At 44.3% G+C, this 22,332-nt stretch overlaps 1 protein-coding gene across 2 annotated transcripts; it reads right to left on the bottom strand.

Annotated features, from left to right (window-relative positions):
* Positions 1-2,376: 2,376 nt before the first annotated feature.
* GRSF1 (G-rich RNA sequence binding factor 1) lies at positions 2,377-21,473 on the bottom strand. 2 transcript variants are annotated; one of them, XM_056111491.1, is made up of 10 exons: positions 21,100-21,473; positions 18,256-18,412; positions 15,760-15,915; positions 15,053-15,196; positions 14,065-14,200; positions 11,479-11,663; positions 9,791-9,912; positions 5,753-5,888; positions 4,796-4,874; positions 2,377-3,902 (listed from the first exon to the last, which is right to left on the bottom strand). In XM_056111491.1, the coding sequence occupies exons 1-9, from the start codon at positions 21,427-21,429 to the stop codon at positions 4,825-4,827; spliced, it is 1,416 nt and encodes a 471-aa protein (XP_055967466.1). In that variant the 5' UTR covers positions 21,430-21,473; the 3' UTR covers positions 2,377-3,902; positions 4,796-4,824. The 2 variants fall into 2 exon arrangements, with proteins under 2 accessions (XP_055967466.1, XP_055967467.1); XM_056111492.1 differs by lacking the exon at positions 21,100-21,473 and adding an exon at positions 20,798-21,021.
* Between the last annotated feature and the right edge of the window lie 859 nt (positions 21,474-22,332).

Below are 22,332 nucleotides of genomic sequence, written 5' to 3'. Positions count from 1 at the left end.
TCACCCCTTCCTCCCCTGCCTCCATATCAGGCACTTTTCTTCGCTCTTGCCTTTTGGGCATTATGGTTTGCAGTAGATAGTTTGATGATGCTAAGGCCTGAGGATGCGGTGGTGCCTCTGGTCACTGCAGAGGACCACCAGGCCCACCTTGGCAGTGCTTGGGGCTTCCCAACCTACACCCAATTTGGAAACACACTTGTGACATTTCTATCAATGAGATAAAATTGACTCACTCTACTGGAATTTTTCACTATACACATCTATATATGGCATACCACGTATTTGGGGGTTTTGAGTCATATATGACAATGTCTGGGTGTTATTCCCAGGGATGTTCCAGGGACCCTGAGGTGCCGGGAACTGAGCCAGGGTCAGCCACATGCACAGCATCTAGCCCCTGTACTCTCTCCAGTCCTTGTAACTGTACAAATTTATTTGGGGATGACGGTATAGGTAGAGGGTTTGGACCACACCTGGCAGCACTCAATCATGGTTGTGTTCAGGACTCACTTCTGGTGGTGCTTGAGGAACCACAGCAGAGATCAAACTTGGGTTCAGCCACACGCAAGGCAAGCACTGTACGTTCGGTAGTATCTCTCTGACCCATGCAGTGTCCACTGTTTACTTTCACTATACTGCCTGTGAACTAAGTCTCAACAAAACAAGGGGGGAACTGAACAGTATTTAACTCAGAAACAAAATCATGTGGAACCGGAGCCATAGTCCATCAGGTAGTGGCACTGCAAGTGTCAGGCCTGGGTTCAACTCCCAGCACCCCATATGACCAAGTGAGCCAAAAATAAGCTCTAAACACTGCTTGGTTTGGTCCCAAAATAAAACAAAACCAAGTAACAAGCAGGGTCTTAAGCAGGGTCTTTGCCACAAAGTATCACCAAAATAAAGTGTCCACATGCTGGAAGTACTGAGGTTTTAGAAAAGCTTACAGCTCCATCATGAACTCAGTCTCAGTCCCTCCCTCTTGGTACAAGCCTTTCACACATGCATGGACAAAAAAAAAAAAGTTTCAATATTTGATTTAGTATTTCAAAAGATATCGCAAATGGGAGTTTCTCCTTGGTGTCTGAGTCAATTCCCCATCCCCTTACACAGACAAAGCAGGATACAAGGTACCTACCTACCCACATATCCCATATATTTCAATACTGCCATTTTTCATAGCTTTGTCACAAGAGATTACAAAGATATAAAGGACCCAAGTAGGAGAACACAATTCAGTCATCACTTACTTCAAGAGCAAATAAATGGTACACAACCTGGCCTTGCAAATTATGGGGGAAAATTTCTTTTGACCAGATAGAAATTAAAGATTACTTTCTCTCTTGCATGTGCTTTTCAGCATTATTTCGTTACATACTTGAAGGAAAGTACATGAATTCATGTGTACCAAGAACTTTCTGTACTGTACTGAGAACTGAGTCATTAGTTGTGGCATAAAGATAAAACATTTCAAGCTTTCCAATCACCTCACATTTTGCTGCTCCTTCTCCCACAGATGTGCAAATGAAGCTACTGCCTTAATACAAAGTAACTGCAAATTACTTCAGCAACACCAGCAGAATATTTTCCGCAGCAAACTGAACACCCAACTGCCAAAGGAAAACCATGTCTTTTTTGCTTGTTTTGGTTTTCTGACTACACCCAGCTTAGGGTACATAGGGGTTATTACCAGCTGTACAAGGGATCAAACATCAGCCGACTGCATGCAAAGCACAGTACCGTGAAAAGGAAAGATTATATTCTAACAAGCCATATAATTACAGGCCACAGTTCTCATTAGGAGGTATAATTTGCCACATAAGTAAACACATCTTATGTTTAGATGGAGATCCATCTAAGTAGTACCACTGATGATTTTAAGCAGGCTGACTAAATCACGTTCTTCAAAGATAGACAATCAACTGCAAACTAACCATTTTTATCTTTATTTTGGTTTGTTAGTTTTGTTTTTGTCTTTATGAGTCACACCAGGCAATGCTCAGTGGTTGCTCCTGGCTCTGCACTTGGGAATTACTCCTGGAGGCGATCGGGGACCATATGGGATGCGGGGATCGAACCCGGGTAGGCCACATGCAAGGAAAACACCCTTCCTGCTGTGCTATCGCTCCATCTTTTTGTTTTATTTTGGGACCATACCCTACCATGCTCAAGAACTTATTCTTGGATCTGCTCATGTATCACTCTTTAGAGGGTCAGGGAACCACATGCGGTGCCAGGTACCAAACCCCAGGGTGGCTTCATGCAAGGCAAGCACCCTGCCCACTAGACTATCTTTCCAGCCCCAATTTCTTATATACCAGGACTTGTGTGTAAGAATATAACTGGTTGATTGACACACCCCAAATAATAACTCTCAGGTAATCTTTAGCCTGAAACAAGCCTTCATTTTATTGACTACTTACAGTACAGTGATTTGGTATCTTAGCTGGTAATCAAAGATGGTTATGATTACAAGTGAGAGAAGACATCATCTCTCTACCAGATATCACCTCTCAGAAATAAGGACTAGCTCCATTTTGAGAACTAGAACTGCATCTCCTGGTAACTATGTGGAGTCACACCCTGAGAACAGGAACAAGGCAAATGAAGTATACAGGACTTTAATTCTCCTACACAGGTGCACGTAAAATTAGTTTATTAACGACTACATTTTGAAGCCAGCCATTGTGATTCCAATATTTAAATAACAAGTTGTTTAATATTAAAGCAGAAGGTACTGCCACAGGGTGACAGAAGTACAGCTTTATCCACAACCCTTCACACAATTATACATTAAATGCTATTTTTATTTAAGCAAGGCACCCCTACTTGTTCTAAAATATGGGATGTGCTACCCCACTGAAAAAAGCAAATGAGGAGACTTAGGTTTTTCCTACTAGAGCTGGTTTAAATTCAAGTGAAGCCATTAATGTCCTTCCCGGGCAGGACTGTTTTGACAGATCACTTCACAGTTTTGGGACTAAACACACACCCATAAGATTTACCCAAAAACACAAAACAAAGGGGTGGGGGGAGCTGTTCAGACAACTTTTAAGCTTATCTCAGAATTCCTTCCTCAAGTATTCAGGCACATGCCTTCAGCACAAGGCTTGGAAACAGGAAACATTTCTAAAGACAGGGAACTGCCCAACTGTCCTCATTTACACTCACTAACCTGCAGTATTCTTTTATATTTTTTTTCCTTTTTGGTCTTCTTTTTTTCCCCATTTCTACCCCCTAAGTAATCAAATACACCTAAAAATAAAACTACTCCATCAGAACATACTGGCTCAAAGATGTGTAATGTTTTCTTGCTTTGGTGAGTACTTGGTTAAAATAAATCGGTATTTATTCCATGAGTTTTATATTAGAGGGCTCAATTCATAGGCAAAAAACAAAAACCTCAAACAGATCATGTTGTTTTTGCTTTTGGGCCACACCCAGTGATGCTCCTGGCTCTGGGGACCATATGGGATGCTGGTGGGATCAAAGCTGGGTTGGCCTCTTGCAAAAAGCAAGCGCCGTACCAGCCGTACCGTCGCTCGGGCCCCCAACAGACAACTTTTTAAACAGGCAGAAGATTTTTAAGGATAGTGCTGAATAAAAATGTATAGTCCTAACTTTGGGCAACATATCCTCTACAAAAACAAGCTCTTTAATCATATGTAGACCAGATTTTAAAATCAGATCCTGGGTGGTTTAAATTTTCATTTAATTTGTGGTTTATTTCGGAAACCCCAACTAAATCTTTTCTTTTCCTTTCTGAACAGTCCACTAAGGAATTTTTCTTAGAAGCAATTAACCCCAAGCCCCCAAATCCTTTCTCTAGCAGTTGCTGCTGAGAAACTGGAACTTTATATCCCACGTCCAAAAAGATGTGCAAATGAAATGCTTCTCGCTTCATCCTGAAAATGAAACAAAAAACGATGCACAATTATTCAAATGGCAAAAATTTGCACAAGTTCCCACACTGTTTAAAATTACAAATTAAAAAAAATTAGTTTTTCCAATTGAGGATAATTTATCTGGCAAACCAAGTTAAGCATGAAGAAAACCAATTAGGTACTAGTCTTTGCAATCTGGTATAAAGGTAGAAATTTTCAGTTTAGCACAAACACAAATTACTTATCATCACAAGAGTGTGGGGCCTTATTTCCAAAACTTGCCTATAAAAACTATAGTACAACTAGAGTTACATATGATAACTATAGATAACTATAGTACTGAAAATTTCCATTTGCTTTCAAGAAATTACAGTTAAGTCTCAAAGGAGTCTACGATTATATGAAGACAAAGTATTTCAACACACTGAAAAATAGGGGAATGTACCACAATACATGTGATCAAAGAAGGGTTTATCAAGATAAATACATTTGTTATATTTAACACAAACTGACTTCCTAGGACAAGCAACCATTTGCATAATATTTTTATTTAAAAATTGTAATCTATGTATGTAAATATCAAAGATACTCTGGCTTAAAATGTCTCATTTGAAACACCTGAGAACTGGAAAAATACATTTAGCGTTCAATGATTTAGACCCAGTGAAGATAAAACCATTATTTTTAGGCACACACCATAATGAAGGTCAGCATAACACAAAGTAGACTTTATAGAAAAAAAATTCTCAAAGCCACTACATAATGCATTCTATTTCCCAGGACAATTTCCATTCCTTATATTAATATTTCAACTATGATTGGTTTAACTAAAATTAATAGTTTCCACCACATTACAAATTAGTTAAATGAATTTGCAAACTCAAAATTGCCACCACAATTGCACTTAAGTTTACCTGTTTATCTGGAATCCTTAGAAGTCGTCCTATTTTCCTTTTGGACATGAATTCAGGAACAATTCAATATACCTATGGTCTAAGAATGACAAAAAAAAGTTTCATTTTTCTGAAAAGGCAAGCACACTGTAATAATTATAATCAGAGAAAAACTGAAATCACTTGTCCATTTCTTTGCCTAATTAAAAACAAAAAATGCAGGGGGCTGGTGAGACAGTACTGAAGACAGGGATGCTGCCTTGGATAGTCAACGGGGGTATGATCCCAGGTACATGAGTGATCTCTGAGCACAAAGCCAAGAGTGAGCCCTGCAATGCCAGATGTGGCCCAAAATCAAACAAAATTTTTAAAAAATTGTTACTTACTGGGCCCGGCAAGCTACCGAGAGTATCCCATCCACACGGCAGAGCCTGGAAAGCTACCTGTGGTATACTTGATATGCCAAAAAACAGTAACAATGAGAGTCCTCATTCCCCTGACCCTGAAAGAGCCCCCAATACGCCATCGGGCTACACTAGCACGAGCCAGGGGCGAATGGAAACATTACTGACAACCACTTGAGCAAATCGACGAACAACGGGATGACAGTGACACAGTGATAGTGGGCCACACCTAGCAGTACTCAAGGATCACCCCTGGCAGTGCTTAGAGGGACCATATGTATGCCAGGGTTTGAACTAGGATAGGCTACATGGAAGGCAAGTGACTTGATCCCTGTACTATTTTTCTGGCCCCAAATTTTTTAAATTGAAATCCTATTAATTTCTGAGTAGAAACATGCAAGGTAATAGACTAATAACTTTCACTGTAATACAGTGGGGCTTTTAATTGCATTTAATCTAGCAGTATTATAAACAGTAACATCTTAAAGTAAAGATTCTAGGCAAACTCCAAAACAGAAACAGGCCTTTTCAAGCTCAGACAGAAATGACCCTGGGAGCCATGGACAGCACTTACGAACATGAGACCGGTCCTTGAGCATGGCTGCGACTGCATCCTCATGGGTATCGAAGTGCACGTCAGCTTCTCCCGTGGCCTTCCCGCTAGAGCTGTATTCCATGGTGATTCTAACAGGCTTCAGGGGAGCAAAAAACTGCACAAGGGGAAAAGGAAGTCAAGGACCATACTGGTCCTCAGCCTCCTCTCTCAAAGTCTGCTGACCATCTTAAATATAATAGTCTTCCTTTCTTCCATTTCGGGGCCACACCCGGCACTGTTCCAGAGCTACTCCTCTCAGCCACACTGCTCTTGGTGGTGCTCAGGGTATGAGCCTGAACCAAGCACACAGAGCTCGCTATCCAACTCCACTGTTTTGCATTGATTCAAATACCAGGTCAATTTGATTTTAGTAAATTTCCCTTTAAAACAGCAAAGCCAATTATAGATATATCGTCTTCTGGTTTTCTTAAAAATTATGGTTCCACTTCAAGTAGTATCAATTCAGAGTACTAAAAACCGTAAATCGGACCGGAAAGGGTTAAGGCACTTAGGGTTAAGGCACTTAGCTTGTATACAGCCAAGCCTGGTTCGATGCCTGACATCTCATATGGTCCCCTAAGCGCTGAAGTCCTTGGGCAGTGCGAGGAGTGGCCCAAACACCTCTTCCCAATAATAAAAACCATAAATGCAATGCTACACAAATAATTCCAAAACTTTCTTTAAACAAGGATCATCTTTAAAAAAAAAAACAAAACACATTGTAATCATGGGGTTATGTTTAGCCCATAAAATCAAATTCAGTTTTTCCTATTCTGTTTCCCCTAACCACATGACCTAATTATTTTTTAGAATCTTGCATACTTTAAGAAAAACATTTTCCATCTCACATTTTGCAACCCCAGAACTAACATTCCAATCGAGTCCTCATTCACCTTAATACACACTGACGGATGGGGCTGGAGAGATAACACAGCGAACAGGGCATTTGCTCTACCGCAGCAGACCCAGGTTTAATCCCCAGAATCCCATATGCTCCCCTGAGCACTGCCAGAAGTAAATTCCTGAGTGCAGAGCCAGGAGTAAGCCCTGAACACCACCTCTGGTGGCACAATAATTGGGGTGTGGATGGGGTAGGAGGTGGAACACCACTAATAGATGGGGTAGTGTGACCGTTTTTTTCCCCTTCAACAATTCTTCTATTCTATATTTTTGACAACGCTAGGGATAGAACCCAGGGCCTTATATATACAAGAAAGGTATTCTACCACCAACATCAGAATCCCTTGGTCCTATTTTCACAATTTTTTAAATGGTATAGCATTGCACTATAATGGTAGTTAAGCCTCGGATGTGCTCCTGATTCACTGCTGACCATTTTTTTCATCAGGCACATACCTGGCAGTTGATCAAGATCACGTAAGTGGAATAACTACACTGAGTGTTTTATCATTCTAAACCAAGCCAAGTAACTCACTGTACTTTTACTGGAGTAAAGATTCCCAGTAGGCTTTTGAAATGACTCTGGATTAACTGAAGGCTATTAACTGAAGGCTCTGCATTAATTCTACATTAAATATATGATGAAATTCAAGAAGTCAGCCGGCTGGCACTAAATAAGCTCATTAATCAGCCACGATCCAGAAATTCATAAATCTCGAAAGAGAGCAACAAGCTGCAGAGATGCTTCCAGAATAACCATCAAAATAACCATCCAGTTAAAAATTTAACTCCAGCCTATCACTTCATTCAAAATTTTAGAATTCTTGGAGCAACGTCTCATACTCTACACCACTGATACACACCAAGAGTAGCACACTGGATGGGATGTAAAGTAGAAGGCAACCAATCTCAATTAAGAAAATGTTAACACACAAGGCTCAATCGGTAACAACACGTTAGTAATCTCTTATGCAACGGCTTAATAGCTCCAGGGTGAGAGACAACCATCTTCACACACTTTCTTCTAAGGAAACCTTTTTCGATCATTTTTAGCAAATTATAACAAGCAATATACAATAAATTATCCAGAGCCTGCTATTGGAGCAGCCTTGAGTGGCGGTTGGAAAAACGGGAAATGGTGGTGGAAAGATGCATTGATGGTGGGATTAGTGTTGGAATACTGTATGTAACAAACCATCATGAACTTAGAAAAAAGCATTCAAGGGGCTGCAGAGATAGCACAGCGGGTAGGGCATTTGCCTTGCATGCAGCCGACCTGGGTTCGATTCCCAGCATCCCATATGGTCTCCTGAGCACCGCCAGGAGTAACTCCTGAGTGCAGAGCCACCCCTGAGCATTGGCTGGGTGTGAAGCAAAGAAAAAAAAGGAAAAAAAAAGCATTCAAGAATAATCTCTTTAATTTTTTTCTCTTAGTTTCTGGATCACATCTGGCTCTGTGCTCTGGGATCACACCTCGTCATGCTGCGGGGGCAATATGGGGGTGCCAGAGACTGAACTCCTAACATCAGCCCACATGCAAGTCCTGTATTCCACCCAATGTACTATCACTCTGTCCCTATTTTTTAAATGTCATACACTATTTTTTAAAAAAATATTAATTTTTGCAACTCTGGGCTGGAGCGATAGCACAGCGGGTAGGGCTTACCGCCTTACAAGCGGCCAACATGGCCGATCCGAGTTCGATTCCTCCGCCCCTCTCGGAGAGCCCGGCAAGCTACCGAGAGTATCTCGCCCGCACGGCAGAGCCTGGCAAGCTCCCCGTGACCTATTCGATATGCCAGACACAGTAACAACAAAGTCTCCAATGGAGACGTTACTGGGCCCGCTCGAGCAAATCGACGATCAACGGGAGGGCCTTTACCTTTACCTTTTGCAACTCTGGGTGGTACTGAAACCAGGGCTTTGAACATGCAAGACAGGAGTTCTATCACAAAGCTACAGTGCAGGCCCCAACAAAAATACGTTCAAAGTTTGATGCTGAAGAGACAGTACAGGGGTCAAGGTGCTCACCTTGCATGTGGCCAACCCCAATTCAATGCCAATCACTGTTGCATATGGTCATCTAAGCACCACCAGGAGTGAGTGACCCCTGAGCCGAGAACCAGAAGTCCTGAGCACACCCAGGTTTAGCCCCCATACAAAAACAAAACAAACCAAAAATGTTTGTCATTGCTCTTTTACATTTTTGTCATGTCTTACGTTTTCCAAACTCAGAAATGAAAGGGCAGAATCAACTTAGACCAAAAAAAAAAAAAACCCAGGGGCTTGGAGCAATAGTACAGTGGGTAGGGCGCTTGCCTTGCACGCAGTCAACCCAGGTTCGAGCCCCAACATCCCATGTGGTTCCCTGAGCACTGTCAGGAATGATTCCTGAGTGTAGAGCCAGGAGTAACCACTGTGCATTGCCAGGTGTGATTCAAAACACACACACAAAAAAAAATAATCAAACTTTTGTTACTTTGAATACTAAGCATATACTATATTCTACAACTAAAAAAACCCTCCTATGTAGGGGCTGGGAAATAGTCCAATGGGCTATAGCCCACGGTTTGGATGCAGAAGGTCCAGGTTCGATCCCCGGCATTGCAGGGAGTAACCCCTGAACATCACCAGGTGTGGACCCAAACAACCAAAATTCTTGTATTGTTATGTATGATCTTAAAATAATAAAATGCATAGTTATCAGCTTAAAAAAAATCCAAAGGAAAGAAAAACAAGACCATACTTTCGGGGATCAAGTTTATAGTTACTGAAGAAGTTTCTCTGATCGTGTAGAGCACCCTAAGCCACGAAGAGGAACCAGAGGATGCTCTGTGAAGCTGGTCCCTGGGGCTGCTCTCACAACTACCTCCTACTGCTGATGGTCATTCGGAAGGGGCGGGGGGGGGGGGGCAGGAAGGATGTAATGCAAGTGTTTTCATGCGGGGGAGGGGAGAAAATGCAGTCAAAAGAGACCTCCACCAACATGAAGCTGCCTCTGAACTATCCAAAGATACACCAGAAATTTTATTTTCTACCCTGCCCAAATTAATACAAGTTCAATTTCAGAACGTTTTGCTCAAACCTATTAAGAATAAATATCTTACAGCCACATACGTTTATAATGTCTTGGGCATTGGCTTGGAAAGGCAACCCTCTCATGTGGACAAAATGGAGTGAAGGCGTCGTTCCAAAATCAACAGCTTCTGGAAGCTTCTCTGGCATCTCCTTAGGCAATTCTGAGAGGTGGAATAAAGAGCACTGTCAAGAATATAAAGGCTTCAGGAGTTAACAGATTCTAATATTTCCAATTCCTAAATTCCTCTGAACACTAACGGCCTCAATAACATAAGCGACAATCATTTGAAATCCCCACCACCTATAGAAATACTGCCTTAGCAACTCGAGTGATAATACAGCAGGCAGGGCCCTTGCCTTGCACTCAGCTGACCAGGGGTGATCCCCAATACCTCGTAAGGTCCCCCTAGCCTGTCAGGGATCATGATCCCTGAATGTAGAGCAAGAAATCGCCCCCAGCAAAAAAATTTTAAAGTCACTGGAGAGAAACACAGCATTCTGGAAGATAGCAGCTTGCCGGAGAGATCCCGCACTGAGCCAGTTCCACCAGGGCACTGCAGATGGAGCAGAACTGCTCAGATAAAATCCCGATGGCTACGAACTTCCAGAAGCAAAATCCAGCACATAGGTTCACGGACTAAGACCCCACGCCACACGACTGCTGCGGAGATGGTTGGCCCTTCCGTCAGCTTAGGGTCCTGGCTGTCACACCCACAATCTGCCTCCAGGCACCATCTCAGTGCATCAAGGGCCTTGTCCACAGACTCCCAAATGAATCACAAAATTGATTGAGATGTCTCTGGACCCCAATCATTTACAATTTTAGAATTCCAGAAGCACAAAAGTGGCCACGCAACCTCTTATGATATTCATAATAAGCAATAGGAAATACATTATCTAGCATCTGCCCCTGGCAGGCAGCCTTGAATGGTAGAGGGAAAATTCGAAATAATGGTGGTGGGAACAACCTCATGAAAATAAAATTAAGGAAAAAGAGTCACTGGAACACCCAACTTTTAGTGCCTTAAATTACTACCAGATTAAGAATCTAGCTCTCTGTGACAACAGAGAAGGTAAAACGATTATGTCAGAAATCATCAGGAAAAAAGACAAACTTCCTGGATTATAGGCACTGAAAAAAACAGGAAGAATAAATGTGGTCAGAGAACAGCAGTTAAAATAGGATTATCACACTACAATGACTAAAGAATTGTTTCGGAGGGTCAAGAATTAGAAATACAGACAAAAACAAAACTTGTCTTTAGTTCTTGTCTGGGTTTTGGCCCATCTTTCCCCACCTCTGTTTAAATGTTGGTATTTTACTTCTGTTATTTTATGCCACCCAGCTTTTGAAAATCTATAAAAATTGAATTTTAAAAAGTAGAGCGGCCAGAGAAATAGTACCAAGATCAAGGTGCTTGCCGTGCATTCAGCCGACCCTGGATGGAATCCCTGGCAGCGCAATACGATCCCCTGAGCACCGGCAGGAGAGACCCCTAAGCAAGAGCCAGGAGTAACCCAAGCACTGCTGGGGGTGATCACAAACCCCAACACCCCCCAAAAAACTAGTACTTAGGCCTCTCTGCATATATTCAAAGTATATGTTAAATCTTTGCCTCAATTTAACTTCTCCTAAAACCTTAGGACTACATACAAAACAATTAGAAAACATTTTCACAAATGTTGAAATGGTACAGATAAACTGAAAAGAAGCAGCCAACCTGTACCTATTTCTTTTTCAGTTTCAAAAGCTGTCGCGGGTCGAATATCTTCATTTACTTCGTGTTCTTCAAAGACCATTTCTGGCTCTGTGATATACTTAGCAGTAGGAGAAGATGCCATTTTCTTTCCCTTATGAGAACCAACATGGGTTCGCACTTCATTTCTTCTGCTTGGAAATATCTCTATGTATCTATGTCAGAAAGAAAAGCCAGCAGGCACAAATGGTACAAACTAAACTCATTAAAACAAAAATGCACAGGAACCCAAAGAGATAGCAAGATGCTTGCCTTGCATGTGGCTGACCCTAGTTTGAATCCCCAGCTCCCTATCACACATGTCTCCTGAACAACACTCAGGGTCACTTCTGTGCATAGATCCACGTATGATGCCCTTGAGTGCCCCCCCCCCAAAAAAAAGCATGTTATTTTCACAGTTTATGAAACATGGCTGTTTAAAAGTAGCAGGTAGGAGAAAACTCAAGTCAGAATAGCTCTATTAGGGAAGCCCAACTAGCTCAGGGAAGTCCTGGATTTAATACCCAGACTATAAAATAGATATATTCACCCAGGCTCTGCACTAAGGAATTACTCCTGGCAGTGCTCGGGGGACCATATGGGATGCCAGGGATTGAACCCAGGTCGGCCATATGCAAGGCAAATGCCCTCCCCGGTGTACTATCACTCCAGCCCTCCAAATTTTCTTCACTTAATTTTAAGTAGGCAGGGCTGCAGCTCAGTGGCAGAGCACGAGCCTCACCAGTATGAGGACTTAAGTTGCATCCCTGTATCATCAAAGGAAATAAAAACACAGAATTTACTAGTATTTGTTATTCTTGTTTCCTATAATTAACATGGTGCGAAGATTTTGTGTTTTTTTATCAGTTGCAACAATATCCAAGTCTTATAATTCAACTCTAAAAAAACTAATCATATTAATAAAATATACTACAGGTCAAAGTATAGGACCAGAGAGAGGGAGATCAAATAGCAGAGTGCACGCCTGCATGGCAGAGGGCCTGGGCTGGTCCCAGCACGCAAGGTCACAGGCACAGCTGGAGCAATCCTGGAACCATCCGCGAGGAACAGCCCAAAACCAATTAAAATAATTTTTTAAGTCACAATATATGACAACGTAACACTCTCAAAGCAGATAAAAGGAACTTATAAATTGTCATTTGAGATATGCAATCACTATATTAAATCCAGGCATCTAGAACCAGCTTTCTTTTTCTCGCTATTACTTTTCCAAATTAAGATTATTAACTTTGAATTAAGTTCATTTATATTTATAAACCCAAAAAGATTAATATATTGCCTTAATATAAAAAGGTAACACTAATGTATTCCAATAGTGACTATGAAATATAAAGTGATGAAAGGAAAGGGAAAGGGGTAAATAGCTTTGCATACACTGCTTTTCCAGTTAGACAGATGTAATGTGGAGCGAGAGAAAATACTTTGCATGCAGGTGGCCCAGGTTATGCATCACATGGTCCCAAGCACAAAGCCAGGAATAGACCTTAGCACTACCATTGTGGTCCCCCTCAAAAAAAAAAAAAAAAAAAGACAAAATCTTCTTTTGGTTCAACTGAAATAATGTGATTATAGACTATTAGTCTCTAATCCCTTAAAACTGTGGATTAAGACCACATATCGTGGACACAAAACTGAATGGAGGAGTGATTTTGAAATAAATTCCTCTGATTCGGTATCAACATACAATCTGAAAAGCTACTCAAAATTATGTATAAATATCCAAAAGCAAAGTCTTAAATAGAACTAATTGAAGAATTTCTGAATTCGACAATACTTATTTTATTAGATAGCATAATACTGTGATCATAACTGTCCTTGTACTTTCCTGCTTTGGGGTATGGTCAGTGGTGCTCAGGGGCTACTCCCAGGGGAAGTCTGGGAGGAACATGAAGTTCAGAGGTAAAACACACAGTTCCCACATGAAACCACATGCCTCAGCCCCATAAGCATCCTCCTCACCCCAGGAAAATGTCTTTTATTTTAAAAATGTATACTAAGGTCAAGGACATGGCTGAAGCGATAAGGCACAGGTATAACATGTGAGGCCCCGAGTCCAATCTAATGGAACAACATGCCGATACCCCAATAGGAATGGCCCTGCTAAAAGAGAGGGGGAAAAAATACATATATGTGTATATGTAATATATATTGGCCGACCCGAGTTCGATTCCTTGGCTCCTCTCAGAGAGCCCGGCAAGCTACCGAGTATCTCACCCACATGGCAAAGCCTGGCAAGCTCCCCGTGACGTATTCAATATGCCAAACACAGTAACAACAAAGTCTCCAATGGAGACGTTAGTTACTGCGCCCGCTCGAGCAAATCGATGAACAACAGGAGGATAGTGATAGTAGTATATATAAAGTGATATATCACACTGACGTGTCTATATAGAATACAGGAAAATTCAGCAAATACAGCTAATTAGCAACTAATTGTGGGCATTTGACAGTCATCATATTCTATTTCCTGTGTTCAATTTCCGTCATTTTTATATATAGGACAATCACTAAAATTCTCAATGTTTCTTCCGCATCATTAGTATCCGCTCCGCTCACCGGTTACCAATTTCTTCCCTGTGTTTCAACAGGGCTTGGTTAGCCATTTCCGGTTCTTCAAACTGCACGTAGGCTTCTCCTGTTTTTCTTCTCCCTCTGTAGTCCATAACGAAAGTAATGTCTACTATATTTAGTCCTAGGACATCAAAGAATAAGTAAAACATTAATGCTAATGAATGTCCTTAATCCTTAGCATTAACACACTCACAATTATTAATTAGTCATCTATTTCATGAGCAAATTTGGGGACTGTTTTGCCAGAGAATTATGGGGCTATTTTGCCAGTCCCAAAAACTGTCTTAATGCAAACAAAATTACTAAGCAGCCTATAGCTACTAACAACCTGCGTATCTGTACTTCAGTACCACTCAAGAGAAGCAGTCTAACTGAAACATAATAATTGGGTGAGGATGTGCCTCAGTGGCAGAGCACATGCCATGCATGTATAAGGCCCTGGATTCAATCTCCAGCACTGCAATAAATAAGATTCTCTCTTTTAGCCATTAAGTATTAAGTGAAAGTAGTAATTTATTAAACGTGCCTATTTCACGACTAGGAATTTGAAAACGATTTCCAATCATACAAATGGCTATCACAATAGGCTATTTTCTTCAGTATGCGTGAACCCTCTTGAGAGCTGATAGCACCTAAAGATAAGCTTAAATTGAAACACATAGAATATAGGACCAACAGGCTGAGACTTCTCTGCATGCAGGATGCCAGAGAATTCTATCCCTGCACCACCTGGTCGCTGAGCCCTGCAGGAAGACACCCCAAACACGGGCCCGTAAGCAGCCCGAGTCCTGCTCAGTGTCCCCTCCCTCCCCAAAACCCACATTATGTAACTTATAAAGACTAGAAATCTAAATGAGAAGCTCTCCCCTAATAAACCTGATGTATTTCCATGCTATTATCTAGGCTAACCTAAGATACAGAGGGAAAAAAAATAAAAAGATGAGGCCACAAACATGACAAAACTGAAACGCACCTGCAAAAAAGTCTACGATGTCCTTCTCGTTGCAACTATAAGGAAGTCCTCTCAAACGAACCACACCATCATTTACCACGGGCGTAGATTTGACCTGAAGGCTCTTCATTAAGGCATCCACATCTTCGTTGTTTATCTCATACACTACAAAGAAAAGGAAGGAAAGATACCCAGAATTTAGATTAAAAAAGAGGAACAAGTCCTCTAAAAATAAGAAAACATGATATTTGATCATTGTATAATCGAAACCCAAGCACAAAAAATTGTAAATCTACAACTGTACCTCATGGTGTTTCACTAAAAATAAAAAAAAAAATTTTTTAATTTAAAAAAAAAGAAATGAATTTAAAAATATTGAAAAAAATTTAAAAAAATAAGAAAACACAATGCCACTTAGTGTGTAACTGAAGAACTTCAAACTATTATTTTTAACCTTTACTGTCATAGCTAACAAAAAAAGACAAATGACATTTACTGCACATTTACTATGTGCCAGGCAAAACGCATTTAAACATCGTAATTCAGGTAGTGACAAGTCATGGTCAACACTGTCATTTATAGGGAAGGAATTAATTATTCTCTGTGTTTCATTTTCACATCCCGTAAAAGCATATTCACAAATACTGCTAAGGATCAAATGAAAAATACTTTAGAAAATATGAAGTCTCACACGGTAATCTTAAAAAGTCGAAACAAACTTTACATACCTTCCACATACCGCTGCCCCATGTACATACGGTGCTTTTCTAAGGCTTTTTGCACATCCTGGTCAGACTCCATTTCAATTAAGGCATCACCCCTTCGTTTCCCATCTCTGTTTAACAGGAAGTGTATTCCATTCTCACCATTGCGGATTCTGCAGTCTAAAAGTATGTGAGTAAAATTAATTACAATCAGAAACCAACTTTCAGCTCAATTACGGTATTACAGTGCAACCTTCCAAAACAAAAGGAAGCAGCAACCAAAATGCCTTTCATAGTCCTTCCAGAAACCTCATCACTGAAGTCATCCAAATGCGAATGAGATGGCAGATTATAAAATATACCAAATAAAAGAGACAAACCCTAGCACAAAAACCTAGACTCTCCTAACCATTAAATGGCATTACAAACTACGTTCAACATGAAATGTCTTGTGTTCAATCCATGTTTCAAATCACTTTACGAATCAAAACATAAAGATGAATGTCTTTTTTTTTTTAATTACTGTTAAGAATTCTAAAGCAGTATTTCTCAAATAAGATCTATACTGGAGCCCTGTGAGCCCCCAGGATATTCCAAAGGGGCCTCAAGTGAAAATTATTTAAGTAAGGGAGTCATCACACTGCCAACCAGTAGGACAGTACGGCGTCAGAAGAAAACAAGGTGGAAGAGGGGCCCCAGTCCTAAAATGGTTGAGAAACACTGCTCTAAAATACTAACTACAAAAATAATCGTGCAGGTGCAAAGGAGACTGAAGTACATGTGTTGCATGAAGAAGCCCTGGGTTGGATCCCTGGCACTGCATGGTACCCCAAGCACAACTGGGGTATGGTCTCCCCAAGTAGTAATTTTGTACTCCTAACTTAAACACTCTTTCATTATCAAGGAAAGAGATCTCCATACTGAACACTTCATATAATAGATGCAAGCTGAAGATGTAGGTGGCTTTATAAAATGCTTGACCCACACAATATTGAAGTCTTTTATATTCTGCTACCCTATTCTGAAAAATGGAGGTGGTAGAGTCTAAAAACCTCCTAAAAGGGACCTGAGTGATAGACAGCACTGCAGGCACGGTTCTTGTCTTGCATGGAGGCTGTCTGGGTTTGATCCCAGGCACACAATAAGGTCCCCAAAGCCAAGAGTGATGCCTGAGAACAGAACCAGAAGTCAGTCCTATGCACTGATGAGCATGGCCCAAAAACCAAACCGAACAAAACGTGAAACTCAGCTTAAGAGAGAAAAATTGTAATTAAGAACTAAAATATTAAAGAGGGCCAGGTAGGACGTTTGCCGTGCACCCAATTGATCTGGGTTCAACCCCCAGCATCCCATATGGTCCCCTGAGCACCGCCAGAAGTAATTCCTGAGTGTAAGCCAGGCGTAACTCCGAGCATCACCAGGTGTGACCCCCAAAACAAGAATTAAATGAAAAACTAAATGAATTTCAGACATTTTATTAAGGGAAATTACACTTGATATTAAGTGATACTGTATTAAAAAATGTTCCTATTACATAAAGAGCTATAAACCTTCTATTTCTACTACATACAGAGCTATTAAACTTTCTATTTCCATGAACAAACAATCTTTTCCATTTCTTTTTTTTTCTTTTGCCAAACCTGGAGGTGCTCAGAGGCTATTCCTGTCTATGTGCTGGAGTCCCTTCTGGCTGGTGAGCCTTGTGTGCCTTGAGTGCAAATCAAAAAATCAAAGAGACGGAACCAGGTACAGCGCAACCCAGGCTCCATCCAGGATCCCCATGCGGTTCCCAAAGCACCACCAGAAATGATCCTTGAGTACAGAGCCAGGAGTAAGCCCTGAGTACTGCCACATATGACCCAAACATATAAACAAAAATTTTCCCAAAAATGGGGTTGAAAAGATAGCACAGGGGCAGGGTATTTTTCTTGCAAGCAGCAAGGGTTCAAGCCTCAGAATCCCATGTGGACCTCCGAAGCCCACCTGGAATTATTCATGAGTACAGAGCCAGGAGTAAGCTCAAAGCATCATTGGGTACAAACCGCCCCCCCCAAAAAAGAAAGAATCCCACAAAAAAACAAAATAAAACTGGCTTCATACCATGTAATTTTAACATGAAGGACTTTTGTTAAAGTCCTTAGGAGCCAGAGAGAGTGTACAGCAGGTAAGATGCTTGCTTTGCAAGCGGCAAACCTGGGTTTGATCCCTGGCATCCCATATGGTCCCCAATGCACTGCCAGGAGTGATTCCTGAGGGCAGACCAGGAGTAATCCCTGAGTACTGCCAGGTGAGGCCCAAGAAAACAAAAAACAAAACAACAACAACAACAAAAAAACCACCTCTTTAAGCATGGTATAAATCATGGTACACAGACTGTCACTTGGTGTGCAGATGTGACAAGCTAGAATATGACGATTCCCAATCAACAAACAGGATGTGTACAGCAGAGTCTAACTTAGATTTTGAGATCTATCTCTTACAATGCAAATGTTATCAATTTAAGATAAACATAATATATACCTGAGAAAAAGTTAAGCACATCTTCTACAGTGCAGGACCATGGTAATCCTTGAGCTCGAATCAGATAAACATCATCCACTTCCTCTCCTAACTTGGTGGGAGCCACTTCATACTCGGGGAGAGGTGGAAGGTCTTCCAAGTAGGTAGTTTTGGACTCCTTCCAAAAGAAATAGAGAATTGTAAAAATATTTCTGACAGCCCACTTAGAAATGTTTATTTTCACAAGCTAATGCTCTTGGTGTTATTTAGGAAGCAGTTACTATTTCGGAGGTAAGAAGTAAACATCACAAATCTAACTCCCTATTCTAAATTGCACATCTTAAAGCAACAAGCAGTTATATCGAATGGTTTGGCTAGACAAATTTTATTCGGGGCTTATTCTCAAATTCACCAGTCCCAATTGTATCTTATGTGTGTTTTAGTCAACAAGGGAGAAAAGTGGTTCCTTCAATATAACAAATACAATGGTCGCCTAATCACCTTGTGCCACTACAAATACTCTCATGTCAAAAAACAACCACTATGATTCCAGATATTATGGAATTCTAAATAGGAATAGGATCAAGGTAGGAGAGGTTCCTGACAGAAGTAATTACAGTGACAGATATAGATAGAGCCTCCAATTTCAGAGGTGAGGGATAAAGCAGTATAAAAACAAAAGTTCACTGGTGAAAGGGCGACACTCTTATTTACCAAATAGCCAAGGACCTTGCTTAAATTATTGTTCTTAACCTGGTAGGCAAAAGGGAAGTTTTTAAAAAATAAAGATATTTACTAATGGGTAAATCAACGACAAAGAAGGATGCTTGGAGAGATGAATCTGCCAACCGAAGAAGAAAAAAAAAGATCATAAAAGGCACTAATGGTAGTGAGGTAACAAGAGTCTAAAGCATATAACTAAAAAAACATATTTTACTGGACAAAACCAAAACTGAAATTTAGTAAGAAATCCAACAAACCCCTGACCAGGAGACCAACTCAGATTTTTAAAGACTTGCTCTCTACTGGGGGTTAAGGACAGAGACTTGTTTCTCAATCATTTACACAGGGATTGATAACTAGAATGTAAGGAGGGGCTAGAGTGACAGTACAGCGGGCGACAGTGCATTTGCCTTGCACACAGCTGACCAAGGTTCTATCCCCCCCCCACCTCCGCACCCCATATGGTCCCTGGCGCCCTGCCAGGAGCGATGCCTGCACACAGGCAGCAGCAAGCGCTGAGCATCGCCGGTTGTGGCCCCAAAACAACAACAACAAATATATATACGGAGCCCATGATAACTGGTAATCTCTGGCGAGGTCTAGCATGTACTTAAATAAGAAAGCAACAAGCTCTACAATTTTCAGTGTGGGAAGGCAACTCGGGCTTTAGGTGATTTGCATTCCAGTAGGCTAAGGAGACGCTTCATTCCTTTCTGTGTCCTTAAAATTTCGGGCAGATCTGCGTAATATTTCAGAGTCCAGCATCGACACGTAAGAACTGTGTCAAATACCAGCAGAGGCCAAGGCTCAACAGATATCCGCAGTCAATTTCACGGGCGGGGGGGGGGGGGGGGGGGGGAGAAATTAAAAAAAAATAAAAGGCAAGAGAAACAAGCGAAGAAAGCGGTCTGCTCACAAAGACTTATTACAGCTGTGCGGTTTGGGGTTGCTTTTTTTTTTTAAAGCAATAAAGGCGACATTCGCCACTCCTCCCCCGGCCCCCCCCTCCCATATCCCATAAGCATCACAAGCTTTATTTATTTGTTTTAAACAGCAAAGGGCCAGGATTCAAATCTCCGAGCTCAGCCCACGGGCAGCCTCCCGTTTTCTTAAGATTCAAGTGGATGCACCGACTGGATGATTAAGATAATCGATGGCCCCAAACCACGAGCCGCTGCGTAGCCCCGAAGCGTGTGGACGCGTCCCGGATGCCACGTAACGAGCCCAACTCCAGCTCCGCGCAAGGTACAAATACAAAAAAAAAAAAAAAAAAAACCCGCTGGCAGGAAGGCCTGAAACCACACATCATCGCCTTTGGCTTTTCCTCCTCCCGAAAATCCCGACCTCCCGCCCGCTCCCCCCACCCCACCGCGCCGCTCCCCACCCCCCCACCCCGCCGCCCCCACTCCGTGGCCTCCGGACCGCGATCTCCTCCCCCGCCCGCGCCGCCGCGCTCCCCTCCCCCCAGCCTCGGTCTGCAAACTGTCCGGCCCGTCTGGCGGTGACCCGTGGTCCTAAAGGACCTTCCGTCCCCGAAGAGTTCATGCAGAGGTGACCTTCAGTGCGCGGGGCCGGGACCCGGGGCCCGGGGCCCCGGGCGAGCGAGCGAGCGAGCGCGCGGGCTCCGGCCTCCGCCCCCCACCCCGGGGCCGCGCCGCTGCCCCATCCCCGGAGGCCGCGCCGCCGGCCTAGCGCCGGGGCTGCACCGCCGACTCCCGGCCCTCGGCGGGGTCCCGCGGGGGGCTGGGGAGGAGGAAGGGATGGGGGGTGGGAGCGGAGGCGCGCGGGGCGGTGTGTGGGGTGGGGGTGGGGGGCGCCCGCAGCCTCCCCCGGCACCTACCATGGGTCGGCGGGAAACCAGGCCTCAACATTCGCCCCCAGCCACATTGACTCGCACAGCCCAACCCGAGCGGAGGCTGGAGGGGAGAACAAAACCAGGAGGAGACCGCGGCCTGCGAGACCGGCCCTTGTGGCGGGGGGCCCAATCGGAGCACTGGGCCGGCGAAGGGGAGGGAGGCGTGCGGCGGCGCCGGCCGCGGCTCCCCGGCGCGCTGGCGGGGGCGCGTGCGCGTGCGCGAGCGCGAGCGCGCGCCCGGGGAGGAAGGGTCCCGCGCGCGCGGCCCCTCGCGGCGCCCCACGTACCTGGCCGTAGCCGCGCGCCGGGCCGGCCGCCGCCGCCGCGACCGCCGCCGCCGCCGCCGCCACCAGCGAGGGCGACAGCAGCGGGGGGCGCAGGGCCGGGTAGCAGGCGGCCGAGGGCCCCGGCCGCGTGTGCAGGCCCCGCGGGGGCGACGCGGCGGCCGCGGCGGCGCCGAGCAGCAGCAGCAGGCGGCGGCGGCCCGACACGGCCGACGGGAAGGAGCCGGCGGCCGCGGGGAAGGGCAGGCAGGCGGCGCCCGCGCCGCGGCAGCTGCTGCAGTTGCAGCCGCAGCCCCGGAGCAGCGCCCCGAGGACCCAGCGCGTGCCGGCCATGGCGTCGGGCGGCGGCGGCGGCGGCGCGGGGCCCGGGCCGGGCGGCGACTGCGGCGCGAGCGGCGGGGCGGCGGGCTCCAGGGCGGGGGAGGGGCGGGCACATGCGCCGCTCGCGCGGGGCCGCGGGCCGCAGGCGGACGAGCGCGCGCCGGGGCCGGGTCTCCGCCCTCGGGGCGGGGCGGGGGGGCGCGGCCGGCCGGCCGGCCCGTCGCCGCCGGCTTTTTTTTTTCCTTTTTTTTTTTTCCCGGCCCCCCCACTCTCCCGGAGCTGCCGTCGGAAGCTGGACTCGGGCACACTCCGTTCCTTTCCCCGGGAGTCGGGGTGCCACTCACCGACGCCCCGCTCGATCCCTCCCGAAGTGCGCCACGTGGCGATTTGTTGGGGTCCAGGGGGCGGCCCGTTTCTGGTGGTCAGCAAGCCAAAACGGGGCGATCCCCTCCTCTGCCCGGCCCCAAGGGTGAGGTTGGTGTGCAAGGCCAAGGACTGCACACATACGAAGTCGCTCGATCCCTGTTACAGGCTGCTGCTGGGTCATCGGAAGGGCTAAGCCTAGCCTCAAAAAAGAAGAGGGATCAAAAAGAAGCCTATTGACAGGTGGCCGCGGTCTGCGAAGGAACTGGTTGTGCATTTCCCTCGGGTGGTCAGAAGATCTCAGATGCATAAGCAAAGGGTGTCCTGCAGGGTAGGCTATGTGACTTGGGGGCCGCACCTGGTGGTGCCCAGGCATCCCTCCCGGCAGGGCTCTGGGGACCATACCGGGTGCCTGTGATGGAACACGGGTCAGCATTTTGCAAAGCAAACGCCCTATTCCACTGTCTTATCACTCCAGCCCCGATATACGTACATAGATATTTTCTAAATTACTGGGCCTTACCCGGAGCTGGGGGCCACTCCCACAGGTAA

The sequence above is a fragment of the Sorex fumeus genome, unplaced genomic scaffold (assembly GCF_029834395.1).
Source record: "Sorex fumeus unplaced genomic scaffold, SorFum_2.1 ptg000013l, whole genome shotgun sequence".
Classification (NCBI taxonomy): domain Eukaryota; kingdom Metazoa; phylum Chordata; class Mammalia; order Eulipotyphla; family Soricidae; genus Sorex; species Sorex fumeus.
This window is presented reverse-complemented; position numbering and strand designations above follow the sequence as displayed.

Excerpts from the sequence above, each read along its gene's own strand:
- GRSF1 (XM_056111491.1), bottom strand. The coding sequence starts at position 21,429 with ATGGCCGGCACGCGCTGGGTCCTCGGGGCGCTGCTCCGGGGCTGCGGC. Across the intron at positions 18,413-21,099 it reads CGGCGCGCGGCTACGGCCAG|GAGTCCAAAACTACCTACTT; the intron begins GTACGTGGGGCG and ends TTCTTTTGGAAG. Across the intron at positions 5,889-9,790 it reads ATGCCCAAGACATTATAAAC|TTTTTTGCTCCCCTGAAGCC; the intron begins GTATGTGGCTGT and ends CCCCTTGTGCAG.